This window comes from Globicephala melas, chromosome 20, assembly GCF_963455315.2.
Source record: "Globicephala melas chromosome 20, mGloMel1.2, whole genome shotgun sequence".
NCBI lineage: Eukaryota > Metazoa > Chordata > Mammalia > Artiodactyla > Delphinidae > Globicephala > Globicephala melas.
This window is the reverse complement of record NC_083333.1, coordinates 34550859-34571671: the sequence shown is the minus strand read 5'-3', so window position 1 is coordinate 34571671 and position 20813 is coordinate 34550859. Positions and strand designations below refer to the sequence as shown.

Genomic DNA, 20813 nt, shown 5'->3' with positions numbered 1-20813 from the left:
AAGGGTATTTAAGAATATTTGATATATTAAGAATGTTTAAGTAGTTAACATAAAAAGGAACGTATTATATCACATACAAAAGTGTATATTCTGGTATAAAAACAGTGATTTTCACCAAAAAATCTTATAGGGAAATGGCACCTTATTAAGAAGTATAAATAGAGATATGGGTATAACATTATAGTAAATCCACCAATATATAAAACTCATTACAATGACTGCACATGTTATATATGGAGGAAGGGTATCCTAATCTCTTCAGAAATGTAAAATTAAATAGTTGTTTGCAATAAAAAAGATTCATTTTCATTTTGCAAGTAAAACTGGAGTTTTCGTAAGTAACACTGATGAAATATTTCTTTTTAACCAAATAATGTTTTTACCCTCAGATTTTCCTTGCTCAGGATCATCTGGTGTTTTGTCATCACTGTCTTTTTCAAGACTCTGGTCTTCAAACTCCTCTCTGCTTTTCTCAGCATCTTTGGAGTTATTATTCTCAGTCTCATTCTTCTCCTTTTCTATTTCTTCTGGACTTTTAACAATATCAATGTCTCCTTTTTTGGCTCTTATAGATTCCAAAATTTCTTCTATAATAAAACAAATAAAATTATGTTTCCATATATACCAAGTATAAAAGTACTACAAATGCCACTTAAGAGTTTCAATACAAGTTATTAAACATAAATTTGCTAAAAGCATTAAGAACTATGAAATAAGGATCAAGATTACCAGTAACATTTTGATGTTTAGAGAACTCAAATCGATTTGGTTATCTTCACTTCTAGAAAATACATGATAATATAGGCTCTAATTTCTTTTTAAAAAAAGAAAGAAAAATTAGTCTATCTTTTAAAATTGAGATTGATATAGATTACTGTGATATCCTCTGGCATAGGAGAAAATCTGTTAAGCTGACACAGACCCACAGTCTGGGCAGTGTGGTACAGTAACAAAAACCTAGAGACCCAGGACCTAGCACAGATCTGACCTGAATTAACTACGTGAGCCTGGGGGTAGGCTACTAAATCTTCAGGTCTCCACTGTAAAATGAGAAAACAGAGGCCCATTTGGAAACATTTCTCTCTGAAGTCCCATAACTTTCTGGAAGTCACTAAATCCCTAATGGCTCTAATTTTCTTTCAACTAGGGTGGAGTGATACTACGGCATGGGTGCAGACCACAAGTTATATCAGCATAGACTCCTGTATATTAATAATGTTCTTTGGGTTATGATCCAATACTATCATTTTTACTTTGTTGCTCAAATCGGTCCAGCTTTTGGCCATTGGGAGCTTTTCCAGGTAAGTCCTGTATCCTTTAAACACATGAGTCCTGTAACCTTTAAACACACTTCCTTCCCACCTTCCTTCCTTCTGTGCTTCCTCACTTTCCAGCACTGCAAGATGTTCCAGACTCACCTTGTATTTTCTTTGCCCCAGCCCTAGAATTCTCAAGGAGTCTTGATTCTTTTTTTAATCGGAGAATGAGATTTTATTTTATTTTTTATTTTTTTGCGGTACGCGGGCCTCTCACTGCTGTGGCTTCTCCCGCTGCGGAGCATAGGCTCTGGATGCACAGGGTCAGCGGCCATGGCTCACGGGCCCAGCTGCTCCACAGCACGTGGGATCTTCCCGGACCGGGGCACGAACCCGCGTCCCCTGCATCGGCTGGCAGACTCCCAACCACTGTGCCACCAGGGAACCCCTGGAGAATGAAATTTAGAAGTCATGATCTGGGGCTTCCCTGGTGGCGTAGTGGTTGAGAATCTGCCTGCTAATGCAGGGGACACAGGTTCGAGCCCTGGTCTGGGAGGATCCCACATGCCGCGGAGCAACTAGGCCCGTGAGCCACAACTACTGAGCCTGCGCATCTGGAGCCTGTGCTCCGCAACAAGAGAGGCCGCGATAGTGAGAGGCCCACGCACCATGACGAAGAGTGGCCCCCACGGGCTTCCCTGGTGGCGCATTGGTTGAGAGTCCGCCTGCCGGTGCAGGGGACACGGGTTCGTGCCCCGGTCTGGGAAGATCCCACATGCCGCGGACTTGGCTGGGCCCGTGGGCCATGGCCACTGAGCCTGCGCGTCCGGAGCCTATGCTCCGCAGCGGGAGAGGCCACAGCAGTGAGAGGCCCGCGTACCGCAAAAAAAAAAAAAAAAAAGATATTACAATAGGGGAAGCATGCTGCAGCGTACATGAAACCCTCTGTGTTATCTTAGCAACTTTTCTGTAACTCTAAAATTATTCTAAAATTAAAAGTTTATTAGAAAAAAAGAAAGCAAAGAGTAAATTTTAAAGGAATACCATTTCTCATAATTAAAAACAGGACTCCCCAAAAGGTTTATTAATAAAATTCTTGAATTAAAGAAAGAAACAAATATAATTTGGGGAACATCAGTAATGAGCAAGGCAAGGTACAAAACACTAAAATGCACAGGATCCCCAATTTATGTTAGGATGAACAAGTTCCTCTTGAGAAAATGAAATATAGAGAATTCAAATAATCATACTTGAAAATTTTAATATATTTTCATATTTTGTAGTGATTTCATACCAGGAAATGGAACAAAAAGTAAAATAAGAAAATTTCCCTCTCACCATTAGCTGCCGCCAGAAAGGATTTATTACTGCCCCGAGCCTTATTGGTCAGGTCTTCAGTTATGTCCATGTGCCGGTGGATTTCTTCACGCATTTCTTCTAGGATTTTGCAGAGTTCTGCTTCCCAGTAATCTTTGTCTAGACAGTCAATTAATTCTGCAAGCTGGACCTTTGTGCTGTAGTACCAAATTTTCTTTTCATTTTCATTTTCCGTGTCTTCTTCTCTGTTTAAAAAAAGCACAAAAACACTTTGATGTTAGACAAAATGGCACTTACCTGACAATTTTATCTATCCAGTGGAAGTTAAAACTCACAAAGATTGTGCACTAAAGCTCAGTATATTTGCTCATAAGGGATCCTATCAAGTCTCATTCAAACTCAAGGTACTCATTTTATTTGAACCTCTAATTATTTTGATTTCCTAGCCCATAGCAGCTTAGGATAAAATAATTTGCTTGTAGTAGTGGGAAGAGAGGAATTAGTATAGCAGCAAAGAAAGATATCTAAAAACATGACATGCAGAAACATGACCTTAAAATTCAGAGAGTGTGAGTACTTGGTGGAGGACAGTCTTGGTTACACTTCAATCAACTTTAAGATCATCACTGTAACAATGCGAGGAGCAGAATAACCAGAAATTTTTAAACTGTGTTCAGTACTTGGCAGGTACAGAGCAGGTTCACATTACAGTATAGTTTAGAAACATTTCCATCCAAATGGTGTAAATGCTCTGCTAAATTCTGGTCCCTGAAGGAGTCATCTCAATCAAGTAACAATGCCTCATCCCTCTTTCTTAACGGACAATCAAAGCTCAAACTGGAGAGAAGAAGAGCACAGCAGCTTCTTTTCCTGCTTAAATCTCTCTAAAGATGCCAGTCACTTGTAATGGAGGTGGAGACTTCAACACTAATAACTAAAAACACAAGGCAAATTAATGTCTAGGACCAGACTTCAAGAAACATATGTGACTTAGTTCTTCTCTCATTCAGAAGAATTCAGGAGTATGTGTGAGGTACCTAACAAGAAAGAGTCTAACATTCCTGTCTGCTCAAAGGCAAACTCACAAAGCTGAAAGAAGAGCACTTTAAGAAAGATATGGCTTTAAATGAGATATGTGAACGGGGACAAGACACAACTCCTCTGAGCCTCTGAGACATTTTATTCACCTCACTGGTAAAATGAGGACAACAGTACCTGTCTTGAGGGACACGGTAAGATACTATACGGTAAATAAAGGTATTATAATAAGGCATCTATCATAGTGCCTGGAAAACATCATTAGCGATCAATAAATAGAAAATATTATTGTTACTAGTAAGGTAGTAAATAAATTAAAATGTAGCAGAATTCCAGGAATGAGACATTCAATAATTCTGAACAAAGAAGGGATATATTAAATCATGGATAAATAAAAGGATATCAAAATTATCAAAAATTTTAAAGAAAAAGAGATTAATAAAGGGTTCCTGTTTTCCCTCTTTCAAATCAGCATCTGCTGACATATGATATTAATATATTTCTGTTAGAAGCTTTTTACAAAAATTTCTGAAAATCATTTTTTTAAGCTGCTCTAGATTTCACTTTACAGTGGGTATTTCTACTGACTTTTTATGACTGAGTGAGAACAATGGTCTACTCCAATTTAAAATGTTAAAGATGTCAGAATCCTCTAAATAAAAAGATTAATAGGGGGCTTCCCTGGTGGCGCAGTGGTTAAGAATCCGCCTGCCAATGCAGGGGACACGGGTTCGAGCCCTGGTCCGGGAAGATCCCGAATGCCGTGGAGTGGCTGAGCCCGTGTGCCACAAGTACTGAGCCTTCATTCTAGAGCCCATGAGCCACAACTACTGAGCCCACGTACCACAACTACTGAAGCCCATGCGCCTAGAGCCTGAGCTCTGCAACAAGAGAAGCCACTGCAATGAGAAGCCCGCACACCGCCACGAAGAGTAGCCTACCCTCGCCTCAACTAGAGAAAGCCCACGCAGCAACAAAGACCCAATGCCGCCAAAAATAAATAATAAATAAATAAAAAGTACATAGTGAGCTTTGACGGAGCACAAGAGTTACAGGACAGCCTAATTCTTTGTTTTCTAAGATTTCAATCTTAAGGATTTTCCCTCTGTTTAATGATATCAAATTCTTTCCTTGTTTGCTTTTTTCCTCTTGATTCAGAAATATCTACAAATTTCAATGGAACGAGAAAAACATTCTACATAAAAACGTTTTGGGGGTAGAAAACAATTTATAAGCATACGACTTCTACATGAAAGTGAGATGCTGTGGGAACAAATTTAATTAAATGGACATTCTGTCCAATTTTCCAAGCAACTCACAGGCTACTAAAAGGGTCCTTATCAGTTGACTGACTTAGCCCATGCTGGCATCTGCATAATTTCCATCTTAACGGAGAACACTTAATTTTAATCTTAATTTTCATCTTAACAGAGAATTCACAACTTTATATGGTGGCAGTCTATTCTAGATTGGAACTGCTCCGTTAGAAAGTTTTCTCCTTTTAAGAGATGACACACACCTAGTGTTTCCACCAATCCATCCTGATTCTGCCTGCTAGAATTCTCTGAAATAAACCTAACGCCTCCTCCACACACAGTCCATCAACTCTTTCACAACATCTATAATTTTACCCCGTTTTTTTTCTTTTCAGGCCAAACATGCTCAAATACTTTATTCCTCATACAGCATGTTTTCCAGTCGTCACTACCCTGATATTCTTCCCCTAAATGTACAGTTTTGTCAATGTCCCTCTAAAAACAGCTCTATTGGGGGACTTCCCTGGTGGTCCAGTGGTTAAGAATCCGCCTTCCAATGCAAGGGACACGGGTTCAATCCCTGGTTGGGGAACTAAGATCCCACATGAAGCGGGGCAACTAAGCCCACACCCACAACTACTGAGCCCACATGCCGCAGCTACAGAGCCCATGCGCTCTGGAGCCAGCATGCCACAACTAGAGAGAAGCCCACAACATGCAACGAAAGATCCCACATGCCGCAACTAAGACCCGATGCAGCCAAAAATATATATTAAAAAAAAATTAAAAGTAAAAATAGCTCTATTTTTCATTCTGCTCATCAAAGATAATACTCAACAATGACCATTTATTTTCTTCTTGAAGCTACAGAAGGATAAATTCATCAAAAGCATAAAGTAGCAAAACTGAGTGAACAATAACAGCTAATGCTTTCAAAGAAGTTTTAATATTGATGTACTTGGGCACGTTTACACAGTTTATATAACCAAGATTATCTGTTCTAATTGTAAAAGTGACAACTGCTTTCCTAGATGAATATACATCAATTTGTAAGTACCTTTGTTTATGGGGTTAGAATTTGGTTTCTACAGAAGCCCTGTCTCTACAACGTTCCTTCTGCACACCCAAACTGGCCTGGCTTCCCTGAAGTCACAGGGGAGGACAGAATGGAATGAAAATATGGGCTAAAGATAAAATTAATAGCAAACTTACAGATTATATGCCTACATTTTAAAGTCTGTTTGGCTTTTACTTAGCCAAGATAAGTAAGAGGTTAATGACTAACAGTACGTTTTGAGTTTCATTTCTAAACAAACCCACAGAAACTAATAAGAGTGAGGAACGCTAGTGTGGTGGGTTGACAAAAAGGTATGTCCACCTGAAACTGCAGAATGTGACCTTACTTGGAAATATGGTCTTTGCAGATGTAATTAGCTAAGGATCTTGAGATGAAATCATTCTGGATTTAGGGTGAGCCCTAAATCAAATGACTGCTATCCTTACAAGCGGAGGAGAGGATTCAAAGAGACACGTGGAGAAGGTGATGTGAAGATGGAGGCAGAGATTCGAGTCATGTGCCTTTGCCTATGAGCCAGGAGACACCAAGGAAGGCCAGCAACCACCAGAAGCTAGGAGACAGGCATGGAACAGAGTCTCCCTGAGCCTCCAGAAAGAAACAATCCTGCTGACACTGGTTTCAAACTTCTAGCCGCCAGAATCGCGAGAGAATAAATTCCTGTTGCTTTAAACAACTCATTTTATGGTCAATTTGTTATGGCAGCCCTAGGAAACTAAAACAGATTTTGATTTCATGCTTTTTTTTTATGATTTAATTTTTTAACTTATTTTTTTGGCTGCATTGGGTCTTTGTTGCTGCGCGTGGGCTTTCTCTAGTTGCAGCAAGCGGGGGCTACTCTTCATTGTGGTGCGTGGGCTTCTCACTGCAGTGGCTTCTCTTTGTTGCGGAGCATGGGCTCTAGGCGCGCGGGCTTCAGTAGTTGTGGCTCGCGGGCTCAGTAGTTGTGGCTCGCAGGCTCTAGAGCACAGGCTCAGTAGTTGTGGCATGCAGGCTTCGTAGTTGTGGCATGCGGGCTCAGCAGTTGTGGTCCACAGGCTCTAGAGCGCGGGCTCAGTAGCTGTGGCATGCGGGCTCAGCAGTTGTGGCTCACGGGCTCTAGAGCGCAGGCTCAGTAGTTGTGGCATGCGGGCTTCAGTAATTGTGGCACGCGGGCTCAGCAGTTGTGGCTCACAGGCTCTAGAGTGTGGGCTCAGTAGCTGTGGCATGCGGGCTTTGTAGCTGTGGCACGAGGGCTCAGTAGTTGTGGCTTGCAGGCTCTAGAGCGCAGGCTCAGTAGTTGTGGCATGCGGCCTTCAGTAGTTGTGGCACGCAGGCTCAGTAGTTGTGGCTTGTGGGTTCTATAGACTGCAGGCTCAGTAGTTGTGGCACACAGGCTTAGTTGCTCCACGGCACGTGGGATCTTCCCAGACCAGGTTCGAACCCGTGTCCCCTGCATTGGCAAGCAGATTCTTAACCACTGCGCCACCAGGGAAGTCCCCTAAAACAAATTTTGATACTGGGAAAGGAAGTGCTGCTATAACAGATACTTAAAAACGTGGGAGTGGCTTAGGAACTGGAAATGGGAAAAGGCTGGAAGAATTTTGAGGCACTTGACAGAAAAGGCCTAGACTTTCTTGAAGAGACAGAGGTTGGCAGAGATTGGAATTACGCTGCCAGCAAGCCAAGGAACACTTGGGGCACTAGAGGCTGTAAAGGGCAAGAAAAGAATTCTTTCCTAGAGCCTTTGGAGGGAGTGGGCCCACTGACACCTTGATTTTTTACTTCTAGCCTCCAGAACTGTGAGAAAATTAATCTCTCACTTTGCCTTGTTACAGCAGCCACAGGAAACTAATGCGGTTCAGGAGTCAGAGATTAAAGGCAGCCCAAGGAGGTTAAAAGCACACATTCTGGAGTCACAATGCCTGGGACTGAATTCTGATTCTGCCACTTACTAGTTGTATGATACTGGATAAATTACTTAACCTCTCTCTTGCCTCAACTTCTCCCTCTGAAAAATGGGGTGACAGTACTTACATCAAAATGCTGTTGTGAGGATAAAACACATAAAGTGCTTTGAACACTGACAGCACGTGGTGGGTGCAATCTGCAGGGTTGCTATTATGCTCTTCATCTGATGAAGTATATGATATTTACCTTAAAACAAATAATTACAAGTTTAATGGGTGTTTTTTAAAAAAAGATGTGTTTCACGGTGCAAGAGGGAGAGAAATTCAGGGGAAAAAGCCCTAGGAAATGGCATAAATAGGCTGACTTGAAGGATAAGTTAGTCGAAAGGCTTTGCGGGTTTTTAGTTTGCTTTTTATTGATTTTGTTTTGGGTGGTGGGAAGCAAAAGAAATAAATACACAAAATTAGGGATCTGTGAACTTTCTGTTAAGAGCAAATGGAAGTATGTAATTGAAAGGTTTTTCAACTTGGGGGGAAAAGACCTGATCAGAATGGCTGTTTTAAAAATAATCCAGCTATGGGGATTTCCCTGGTGGTCCAGTGGCTAAGACTCCACGCTCCCAATGCAGAGGGCCCAGGCTCAATCCCTGGTCGGGGAACTAGATCCCACATGCTGCAACTAAGAGTTCGCATGCCGCAACTCAATGATCCCGTGTGCCACAACAAAGACCTGATGCAGCCAAAATAAATAAATAAATATTAAAAAAAAAAAAATCATCCAGCTATGGAACAGAGAAGAGAATTGGGGAGTTACACATACACCAGTTTGGAGACTACTAAACTAGTCTAATCAAGATGATGTTGACAGTGAGAATGGAGAGAAATGGATTCAATATTTAAGAGGTAATTAAAAGATATAACAAACAACATAGGACAAAAGACTATTCCCAGGTTTCTAGCCTGAGCAGCCAGTAGGATGGTGATCCCATTTACTAAGATGGCAACACTGAATGAAGGGTAGGTAATGGGGGCAAGTGATGCATGCAGTTTTAGACATTTTGTATCTGAGGTGCCTGCTATGTGGACTTGTCCAGGAGGCTGCTGGTATGCAGAACTGGACACAGGCAGAAGGATTACAGGCGTAGGTCTGATGGCAACTGAGTCAGCAAGTAAATAGGTGGCTTATGGCTAGAACGTGGAGGTGCAAGTGGAAAGCTGTACAGGTTAAAAAGCATAAATTAGTTCATCTGGAAAATGAAAAAATGCAGAGTTTTAAAATGCTGTGTTCAAGGTAATTTTATTCAGAACAGACAGTGACAGGAAACAGTGCTAGTCTAATCTGGCAGTTCCTATTTTACTAGAAGTCCCAATTTGAGAGCAAAGGATTGATAGAATGAAAGCAATATTTAAGAAAGACTGGCCCTCTTACATAACAGATTGAAATTGATCTCTAAATTGTTTGCTCAGTAAGTATCTTGGTTCCGCAGGTAGACTATAAACTGATGTTTAAGAACTTTTCTTTTATTCCCTAACCTATTCAAATAACATATTTTTAAATGAGTATTAAACAAATAAAAGCAATAAGAGGAAAATAGTTTCTATAAACTATTGGTATCACAATTAAAGTGTTCACTGCCCCAGACTTTGTTTTAGACATAACCCCCTTGGGCAATAAGTCCACTGATTTATCATTTTAAGCTTCTGGACTTCCAGGGAAAACATATACCAGATCTCCACATAACATAAGCTGAGCAATTTACAATGGTTTCAAAACTTTCATCAGTAGTCCACATATCATCTACCACAAGGGGGCGCGTAAACGGAAATTGTTTTGATCTAAATTTTAAAATGATGTAAAATCTCACATTTACTCAAATTATTCACAAGGAACAATTATTATTAACAATGATATTTAGGGACTTTCCTGGTGGTGCTCCAAATGCAGGGGGCCTGGGTTCGATCCCAGGTCAGGGAACTAGATCCCACACACATGCTGCAACTAAGAGTTCACATACCACAAATAAGGAGCCCACGTACTGCAACTAAGGAGCTGGTGAGCCACAACTAAGACCCAGCGCAACCAAATAAATAAATAAATATTTTAAAAAATTGAAAAAATCTTTGTATCTGACTTTTTACAAAGAAAATAGTCAAAATGTCACAACACATGAAAAAAAGTATCATACTTGTTCATCTGAGATTTTCATTAAATTCTGTGTACTTTATTACGCAATAAGAAAGGCAGTTTGAGAGATTATGACTAAAGCTTTTAAAGCAAATAAATGTAAGTGAATAGTTTCCCTGACAAACATGTAATTTAAAGAATTTGTTCTATTTAGAAAAGTAGATAATTTCATTTCATTGGTAATGTACCACAAATCCATGCATGGGTACCTTCTTAAGTCCTTTCACTCCTGTAATTTTAAAGCTTTGCACCTATTTAACCACATTCAAAGGGTCTTCTACTTGTCTGAGTGTTGTTTTATATACTGATATTGAATTATCAAGAAACAGGACTTTTTTGAAACATCACTTAATTTATGTCATATTTTCTAAAAATGCCTGTGTTTCAAATTTATAAGATCTCAGAAAAACCCAGTCCCAACAGAGCCAAAACCATTATACTATCTTTCTCCCCCCAGTTATGAGCATTGCTTTTAACAGCTAAAACAAGGCAAATTGCCGACTTCTCAAGATGATGGCTTGGAAACTAGACTACAGTATAAAATTAGCTATTGAAAATATTCTTGGGAGTTCCCTGGCGGTCCAGTGGTTAGGACTCCACGCTTTCACTGCCTTGGCCCGGATTCAATCCCTGGTCAGGGAACTAAGATCCTGCAAGCCGCATAGTGTGGTCAAAAAAAAGAAAAGAAGAAACAAGAAAAGAGAATATTCTTATAAATAGGTCCTGAAAAAATAATTCTAGGTCCTACTTCCTAATAGCCATAGAGTCTTGGGCAAGTCCTAGAGCAAGTTATTTAACTTCTCTGAGTTTAGTTCTTCATCTATAAAATGTACAAAAATAGTACCCACATTACTGGGTTGTTGTAAGGGTTAATGAAAAAAAGTATATACAAAATGCTTATTAGAAAACTGTAAGGCACACATTATTCTAAGTGAAAGAACTGAGATACAAAATAATATTATTATATGTTTCTTTTTATATGAAATGTTTAGAAAAAGCAAATTTATACAAACAGCAGAGTGATTTTCTAAGACTGAGAATGGGAGTAAGATTAACTGTAAACAGATATGAGACCACTTTCAGAATGACTGAAATGTGGAGTAACCAACCACTTGGATTTGTCTCAGAAGAAAATGTTTCCTGGGATGTGGGACTTTCAGTGCTAATTTACTAAAATTATAGAATTGTATATCTACAACAATAGAATTTTATAATACATAAATTAATAAACAGCTCAGGGAATTCTCTGGTGGTCCAGGGGTTAGGACCCTGTGCTTCCACTGCAGGGGGCACAGGTTTGATCCCTGGTCGGGGAACTAAGATCCCGCAAGCAGCACAGCGCGGCCAAAAACAAAAACACAAAAAAAACCCCAACTCAATAAAGCTGTTAAAGTAAATAACAGAATAATAAAAATACTAGGTATACTTCGCAAATAGTGTCTTGATTACTGAAGTAAACATACAGGGGCTTCCCTGGTGGCGCAGTGGTTGGGAATCCACGTGCCAATGCAGGGGACACGGGCTCGAGCCCTGGCCCAGGAGGATCCCACATGCCGTGGAGCAACTGGGCCTGTGTGCCACAACTGCTGAGCCTGCGCTCTGGAGCCCACGAGCCACAGCTGCTAAGCCCACCTGCCACAGCTGCTGAGGCCCACGCGCCTAGAGCCTGTGCTCTGCAACAAGAGAAGCTACCACAGTGAGAAGCCTGCGCACCGCAACAAAGAGTAGCCCCTGCTCCTCGCAACTAGAGAAAGCCCGCGTGCAGCAACAAAGACCCAACGCGGCCAAAAATAAATAAATAAATAAATTTTATAAATAAATAAACATACAAGCATTCACAATTCATGAAGCAATGACAATTCTCATTTTATAGGTGAAAAAAATCAGGCTTAGAAGGGTTGCAGGTGCTTTAATATGACACAGAACTTGTAATTAACAAGGCCAGGAATGCAAACCAGGGCTTTTTCAGAGCTTTAATATTTAACCACTCTGTATGACAACTGTCTAGTAATAAATGGCCTGGATAAAGACAAAAAAAAAAAAGTAAACATACAAATTTAAGATATATATTGTGAAACCGTAAATGTCAAAAAGAAAGTAAAAGGTTCTTATATACTGAAATAACAAAAATTTATAAACATAATTTGATTTTTTATTGTCATTTTTGAAGGTTATAAAATTGTGTATAAAATTTTCAGAGAAAAGGCAAATTTACTATTTAGGTTATATAAAAATAAAAATGAACTTTTCAATCCAATGATAAATTAAATCTGTTACTGTCCGTAGGGCAAGTTGACAGTTTAATAAACTCCTTGAGGATCTCTCTAGATTTACCCATTTTCCTGGCTGGGGATATACTTTTTGTTTAAAAAGAAAAAAGCTGTTGAAATTTTAACTTCCTTTTTTTCTACGTAAATATAATATGTAAAAAACAAACAAAAAACTGTACAGCATATATTAAGTGCTGAATAAATGTTGATGTTGGCTATTGTTATTACTAACCCATCAGCAACTAGTTCCACCTATAGGTCCCTAACACCAAGGCCTACACCATTGATTATTGTGTGATAAGCCTTACATTACAGATGTCAAGGCCTACCTATATGTGGACAAAGCACCTTTGGGATGTCTGGGGCCCAAAACAGCAGCACAGGGAAGGAAGTGAGAGGCAGTGAGAATGAACATCCAAAAAGGGTGAAGAAAGGCAGGATAGGGAAGGGAACAAAAGAATGGGAGAACAGGAGCACAGAATAGACTTCATTTACTTCCTGATTTGTTCACAGCAATCCTGATGACTCTGAGACCTTCCGGGAAGGCACATGAGACTGAGTGGATAGGGTCTGTAAACTGCTGCGCTGAACATCTAGAGAGCACAAGCACCAGGCTCCCTGAAAGGCAGTCTCACTGACTTTTCACATAGAATGAAAGACTGCATTAAACTTCAAACCAAAACGTGGTTCCAGTCATCTTTCCATTTGTACTGACCTCGCCAACACAAGTTTCCATGCTACATCTCCATAGCATGCCATGAGAAAGGTGGCACAATAAACACCACAACCAGATATTTGGGAGATGCGGGGGCAAAAAACAAAAAAAATTATACAAGATTTTAAAATAACTGATCCAAACCAAATCATACAAAATATACTTTGTATATTTAAAACTTTTAAAACTTCATATACTGTTTCTCATATCAGTTTCTGGATTAAGGTAAAAGACTGAATCCACACATCTCAGTTTGCTCCCTCTTGAAACCCTCTTAAAACCACTAAAGAAATATTTTTAAAGATTTAAACTTACAAGATTAGAGAAAATAAGAGAGACAACAAAAAAATTTTTGGAAGCAGGAAAGCAAATGGACAAGTGATAACCGTCTTTAACCAGAGCCAAGAAAGCCCAATCCGAAACGTAAAGGGTGGAGCTGAGAACCAACAATCACCAAAATGAGGAGGGGAGTATCGACAGCAGAGAAGTGCTTGAAAGCTGTTTTAGGAGCAGATCCCAAGGCCACCTATCTATCCACTTCAAGCCACTAAAGGTTTAGTCTCTACAGGAGGTAAAAGTGAGGTTCTCTGGCCCAGGGGACACCAGGCGCAGGTGTGAACAAAGGTCCTGTACAGAAAACCAAGGTACTGAGTGGCTATGTACACAGTAAATGCGGTGTGCATAGTAAATGCAGCCCGCCTCCACCACCCAGCCAGCCAAACCCTCATGCTCCAAGCAGAACACCAGAGAAGGCCTCTCTGGGTCACCTGACCAGCTCAGAAGGAAGGACTAAAGATAGTGAGTGACATCAGGGACCACCAAGAAAAAAGATTAAGAAAATCACCCAACGATTAAGCTCAAAATTGATATGGCCTACACACTTGCTCAGAACTTCCAATCAGCTGTATAATCCCGCAGTGCTAATCAGGAGCAGAAAATTAAGGATTAATAGACATCTGAGGATGGAAGAGACAGACCAATACACACAGCAGGAAGAAGCAGCCTGGAAGAAACACAGACCATTCACTGTGGGGAAAAACACATGAAAAAACTATCAATAACATCCTCGAAAGTAAGAGAAATTATTATTTCCAGAAAACAAAAAACTAAGATTTGATTTTATTTTTTAAAAAGGAGGATGATTTTAAGAACAAAAGAGCTCTTAGAAAATAAAAATGTGATAGAATATAAAAAATAAATAGTAGGGCTTGAAGACCAAGATAAGGAAATCGAGAAAAATTGAGTAACACACGCGCACACACACACACATTCCAAAGAGAACGAAGACAAAGAGGAAAACTGGAGTGAAAAGATAAAATCAGAAGACCAAAATAGGAAGCCCAACATTCAATAAAGTAATAGTTCAAGATAAATACAACAGGCAAAAGGAGAGGAGGAAGTCCTCAAGGGAAGTTCTCAGAACTGACTCAACTGTCAGATTGCAAGTGCCCACCACACACACAATGGATGAAAACAGACCCACACAAGGCCCTATCACTCGAAAACTGCAGAAAACTCTGAAGGCAAAGAGAAGATTCTACAAGTTTCCAGGTAAGTCCAAAGTGGTTATATACAAAGAATCAATGAATGGATTCAGGTTTCTCAACAGCAACACTACAAGAAGACAACTGTACAAAATTCTGAAATTCGCTGTTTACTCTGTACCATCTTTAAAAACTAAGGGTGGACCTGGCTAAGATACTTCTCTGTACCTGGCTTGGCCTGACCATGTGCTGATGAAGTTCCTTCTCTCCTCTCTATGCCTGCTCTTTCATTTCATCTCACCACAAATTTTCTGATTTGACCTAATTCTGAGAGCTTGAAGAAGGCTTTGAAAACTTTAGAAGCTGAGGACTTCCCTGGTGGTCCAGTGGTCAAGACACCACGCTTCCACTGCAGGGTGTACAGGGTGTTCGATCCCTAGTCGGGGAACTAAGATCCCACATGTCACACAGCGCAGCCAAAAGAAAATAAATAAATGAACGAATGAATGAATGAATAAACAAAATATTTTAAAAAGAAAAGCTTTAGAAGCTGAAAATACAAAGTAACCCACTCCCTCTGACCATACTTCTACAGGATGTCCAAAACCAAGTCCACACTACAACCCTGCCAAGCACCCTCACTTCCCCAGACTTCCTCCCGCCCTTCCCACTGTCCTGCCTGGAAGAATCTCGTGAAAACCCTTAGGTTGGGTTTCTCCTGGGAGGCTGCAACCAATCATGGCAGCACTGATCTTTCCTTAGACAGTTTCTTTGTTCTTGCTGCTCCATTTTATATACAAATATAGTAAAACTAAAAAGAGAAGCAAGAAAATCCTAACACCAAAGTTAGGATGCAGATTACCTCATGGTGGGCTGCAGGGAATCTAATGGGGGAAGGGCCCACAATGGCATGTGGCATCCCACCTAGTAAGTAACGTTCTGCTTTCCATCCTAGGCATTGAGTACAATGGTGTGTATTTTGCTTTTTTTCATACACCCTTCTTTCCTTACAATTTTAAAAACTGTTTTAATGTACATATTCTTTCAAGTTAGAAATTATTAAACTATACAACTCATTATTAAATCACCAAGGTTTATATCACATCAGCAGCACAGCTCTACATCAATCATGAAGGAAGTTGGCTTAATTTTAAATACATACAAAAATTTAAGACCAGATTTACTCACATTATGAGTCTTCGGTTTAAGAACCAGTATTTCCTCCGACTTCTGTCATATCCAATAGGTTCATGTCGAATATATGGTTTGTTTTTTTGGATTTCAGCAACGCAGTCAGTCACACCAGGAACCTTATGTGCTACACAGACTTCACACTGCCACTCATCCTCTGGCACCTCCTCGAGAGGCGGCTTCACACATTCCAAATGGTACACTGCTGAGCAGGTCTCACAGCAAAGCAAATCCCCGAGTTTGTGACAAACCCTACAGTGGTCATCGTACTGGATCACCCCTTCAGACATCAACTCCTCACGAGCAATGTTTGTGGTAAGAAACTGATCGACTAAGAACTGCAGAACTTTGATTTTGTTCTCTACTGGTCCATAAGGATAGTCCTCTGCTTCTTGGTAAGGAAGGACATGATGGTACTCCTTGTCACTCTCACAGTACACCCGCAGCACCTCTGGCCACGTCATGCCATCGATGAAATACAGCGTGGAATTCACGCTATCTTTCAGATCGGCAGGTCCAAAGGTAGTATTGGAGGTGTCTTCTTCACGCAAAACTGCTTTCAAAAGCACTACGTGCATCTCCGCCATAAGTGTGCACTGCTCTTGACTCACCAGAGCTGCACAAAAGTCCTCAAAGCGAAAAGGAGATAACCTTAAAACTGTACCAAAGTTCCGCAGTACCTCATAAATGGCAATAACATTCATTATATGCTCGTTAGGCACCATTAAATCCTCAGAGGACTTGGGAAATTCAAGGGGTGGGATGTCTTTTTCTTCCAATATTGGAGAACGAGGCCGATGTACTCTCGGTTTTCGCCTACCTGTAAATAAAGAAATGGTATAATTACAAATCAATACATCATTTCTACAAACTAAGGTTTTTCCTATTTGGACATATACCCCCAAAAAGAGAGAAGCATACTTCTATTTTTCCAGTAACTGTCAAGTTAAAATAATACCAAGAAGCAATGATTTAGCTCTAACCTTTAAGTCTACAGAAAATCTAAATTTAAAGTGTTCCCATTATATCCCAAACTAGAAGTAAAAAAAAATTTACAATTATAATCAGTTCTCAATTACCTAGAGGGGTTAACTGGTTTACAGGTAACCATGATAAAAAATAACAGTGCATTTGTGAAAGATCTGACAAGAACATAAATGAGAAAAAGACATCTCCAAAGAAGAGAACAGGCGTAACAGATCTCACATGGTGCCGGCTGCACTAAGAAATGCCTCTCAGCAATCAGACAGGAAGTTCTCTGGTGCAGCGCACCCTTTCCTTGGCCAGTTCTTCCTGAGAGCCATGTAATGGGGAGTTCCACAGTGAAGCACAAGGTTAGGGCTGAGACAGAAAGGAAGAAGAAGTAAGGAAGAGAGAAGAGAAGCAGGGTTCCAATACTGGGAGAAAAAGGGGGAGCAGGGCTCACTTAGGAAACAGACAACAGATTATAATTTTTACCTGTAAATTAAGCAACAGGAGGCGTGCCTGTTCGCCAATTTATGAAATGTACAGTCCAGGAATATATATGTATGTAAATGTATCAATATATAGCATTTGAGACCTTAGTTCATAACAAGCAAGCAGATCTCATTTAATCCTCTGAACAAGTCTATGAGGTATTAATAAGAAACTTATGGAAAGAAACAATTTTCTCCAGAATTGCCATGCCCATGCCTGCATTATTATTATTATTACACTTTCCAATGATATTTACAGAATAGGAAATGTACTTTTAAATAGCAGACTTTTTATGAGATCAATTAACATTAAATTTATTTTTGTGCTATTGTTTTATTAACTAAGTTTTATTAACTATGGTTTTGGGTTGCTGGTCACCTCTTAACTGCCTCCTCCCTTCCCCATTGCTGTGCCCTCCTCACATCTAGTGAATTCTCATCATGTACAAACTAAAAGGGTACAGGGCACCAGGAAAAGAAAGTATGCTAAAGAATATAAAAGGTCAAGATCTTTTATTTTATACAATGCACCCCCCCATATTCATTCACTGGAAAGATTTTCCAAATAAGATTATATCCATTAGTTTCTGCAGAAAAAAGTCCAAGGGATCACTCTGGGCCAGACTTTGCTGGTGAGCCTACATCGTAAGAAAGAAACCTCCTCCATCTCAGCAAATATCCATCTACTACAAAGATGCAGTTTTCGCAGATTCAATTAAATCACAGAATCACCATGCTAGTAATAAGCATCACGATGGTAATCCAGTCCATTTCACTGTCTTCTGGAAGTTACTTGGGCCTCATTTGCAAAAGTATAAATGAGAGAAAGCAGAAAAGGATTAAAGGGAAGACTGAATCTAGAGGAATACCCTCAAATGCAGGAGAAGAAACACAAGTCACCAAATGAGACAAACCTGCTTATAGAAACAGTCCCTGTGTTCCTCTCAGCTGTTTATGCAAAATGCTGTCAAACAGAGTCCAAGTAAAGGATTACATAAGGAAAGGCTGGAAAAGTAGTTCTAGGATCAGAACGTGGATCCGTAAATGTTAGGTGTAGGCATTTTCACAGCACTTTATTCTGGCAGTAATGTAGGTTGATGACTTTGAATGAAGTAATGAAGACTTTTTGAGCAGGGCAGGGACATGAGAAGAATGTTCCAGAAAGACTTCTCTGGCTTCAGTGTATACAATGAATAGGACAGGGGGAACGAACCAGACACAGGGCATCTTCTGCGACTACCCAGAAGATAAAGACCTGGATTCAGAGTCTGGCTGTGGGAACGAAGAAAAAGATGAATAAAAGTGACCTTATGAAGAAAGAAACCAACTGGTGTGGAACATAACACCACCACCCTAAGATTTAACTCTGGTACCATTTCCTCCAAAAGACTATTCTAACTCCCCCAAACTCTTCTGAATTCTCGTAGCCTTCTTTGAATCATTTGTTACCCTACAATTTACCTATTCATGGTATCCATTCCACCTCCATAGCTGAACACCCACCTCTTATGCCGAAGAAAGATCTGGCACGTTTGTTTTATTGGAAGCATTAGCTAGCATCATTCCCTTTAGAGAATTACCCTTCCCCTACACCATGTGATTCTGATGGGGCCCCCAAACACAGTATTCCACCTCTTGATCACTGGCAAAGCAGGCCAGTGAGAGTCTTGCCTGGGATTTTATATTCAGATGCTGAGTGAGAAGTGCTCTGAAGCTCGTTCTTTCCATGAAGGTGGCCAGAGGCTATATGTGGCTAACCCACCTTTACCTCCCTTGTGGAAGAAGGGAATAAGGACAAGAGACAGAAGCAGAAATGGGAGATAAGAATTGATAACTCACGAGTACTGACAGAACCTGTCATTCAAATTTCCCAGTCAGGACTTCCCTGGTGGCGCAATGGTTAAGAATCCGCCTGCCAATGCAGGGGACGTGGGTTCGATCCCTGGTCCAGGAAGATCCCACATGCTGCAGAGCAACTGGGCCTGTGCGCCACAACTACTGAGCCTGCACTCAAGAGCCCGCGTGCCACAACTACTGAAGCCCGCACACCTAGAGCCCAGGTTCTGCAACAAGAAAGCCACCACAGTGAGAAGCCCACGCACCACCACGAAGAGTAGCCCACGCTCGCCGCAACTAGAGAAAGCCCGTGCACAGCAATGAAGACCCAATGCAGACAATAAATAAATAAATAAATTTATTTTTAAAAAACAAATTTCCCAGTCACACAAACCAAAAACCACTCCCCTTTTGCTTAAGTGAACATGTTGGTTTTCTGTTGCTTGCAAATAAAAGAGTACTGATTAAAACAGTATCTAACACTGTATACAAGCCTTTTATAATGAGAAACTCAGTAAATTGCTATTTCAAGACTATCAGTGAGAGCAGTTAATGTTTAAAAAAAAAACTGTTGATAGTACTCTTTTGTAGTAAATTAACTTAGAGAGTAACAGTAGTCTAATTTAATTTGATATCTAATTTTAAAATATCAGCTTTCACAGATTCTGAAAGATTTTGGATAAGCATGTATTATTCTAATATTTAACAGTTCATTTAGCTTTATATTAAGCTAGAGTCTGTTAGCTTTCTAAGGTAAAAGGAAGAAAGGCAAACAAAGGTTCATAAATTCTACATTCTATCATCTAGCTGGAAACCACAAAATAGTATCTATTCAAACTACAACTACATACATACTGAACAACGTGAGCACTTTTACAAGTTAGCATTAAATGCTGGCCAGTTCATTCTGAAGCATTATTGGGAGTTTAAATCGATTCAATTTTTTTTTATTTATTTATTTAGGCTGCGCCAGGTCTTAATTGCGGCACAGGGGATCTTTTAGTTGCAGCACGCATGCGGGAATAAGGTAAAATTCATGTGCTGAAATAAGAAATCTTTAAGATGTATAATTAAGTAGATGAAAAAGCCAGCTACAGAACAATGACTAGAATGTCATTTGAGAAACAAAATTAGAAACAAAAAAAGAAAAGAGAACAATAATAAAGTATATATATCAAAGAGGTCATATATGAATCTTTTTAAAGTAGCTGTTCCTGGAGAGGAGAAATGGAGGAAAAAAAAGAAAGACTAATTTTTTTATCCTTTTATATTCTTAAATACCACATGCATATATTTTTATTATAATATTTTAAAAGAAAAATATTGGGCAGGTATCTATACAAATATATAAAAATATTAATATGCTGCCAGTAATGGCTACTGACGGTCTTGTATGAATACAAATATAAGGTCATTTTGCCAAATTCAAAGATTTGGGTTTACAGAAGTGAGCACAGATTACAGTGTATAAAGAGAAAACTCATAAAATTAAACCACTTAAGCCCCTCAACTGTCAATCATTAGTATTAGCAAGTCAAGATATTTCAACTATTCAGGGAAATGTATTTATAATATACCATTGAGGATTACACTCATTACCATTTTCAACACTGATCTACTATCTAGCAGATAAAGTATATTAATTTTCCTGTATTAAAAAAAAAGGGATTAACGTCAACCTCACTAGCCATCAGGAAAAGGCAAATTAAAACCACAATGAGATACTGTTTCATACTCAACAATGGACAAAAATTTTAAAGTCCATCCAAACAAACTTGGGAAGAACGGAGAACAACAGAGACACCGGTATACCACACTCGGGACTGTAAGTGCCGTCACCACTT

General features: G+C 39.7%; 1 protein-coding gene across 10 annotated transcripts in view; it reads right to left on the bottom strand.

The window, feature by feature from the left end:
- The window catches only part of BPTF (bromodomain PHD finger transcription factor), a 141966-nt gene that overhangs the window by 92199 nt on the left and 28954 nt on the right, over nt 1-20813 (bottom strand). For all 10 annotated transcript variants that reach the window (XM_060290943.1, XM_060290941.1, XM_030843337.2 and 7 more), the window contains exons 2-4: nt 15674-16496; nt 2595-2818; nt 384-587 (exon numbers count right to left, since the gene is read on the bottom strand). In XM_060290943.1, coding sequence (XP_060146926.1) covers nt 384-587; nt 2595-2818; nt 15674-16496 — 1251 coding nt within the window. The remainder of the gene's footprint in view (nt 1-383; nt 588-2594; nt 2819-15673; nt 16497-20813) is intronic.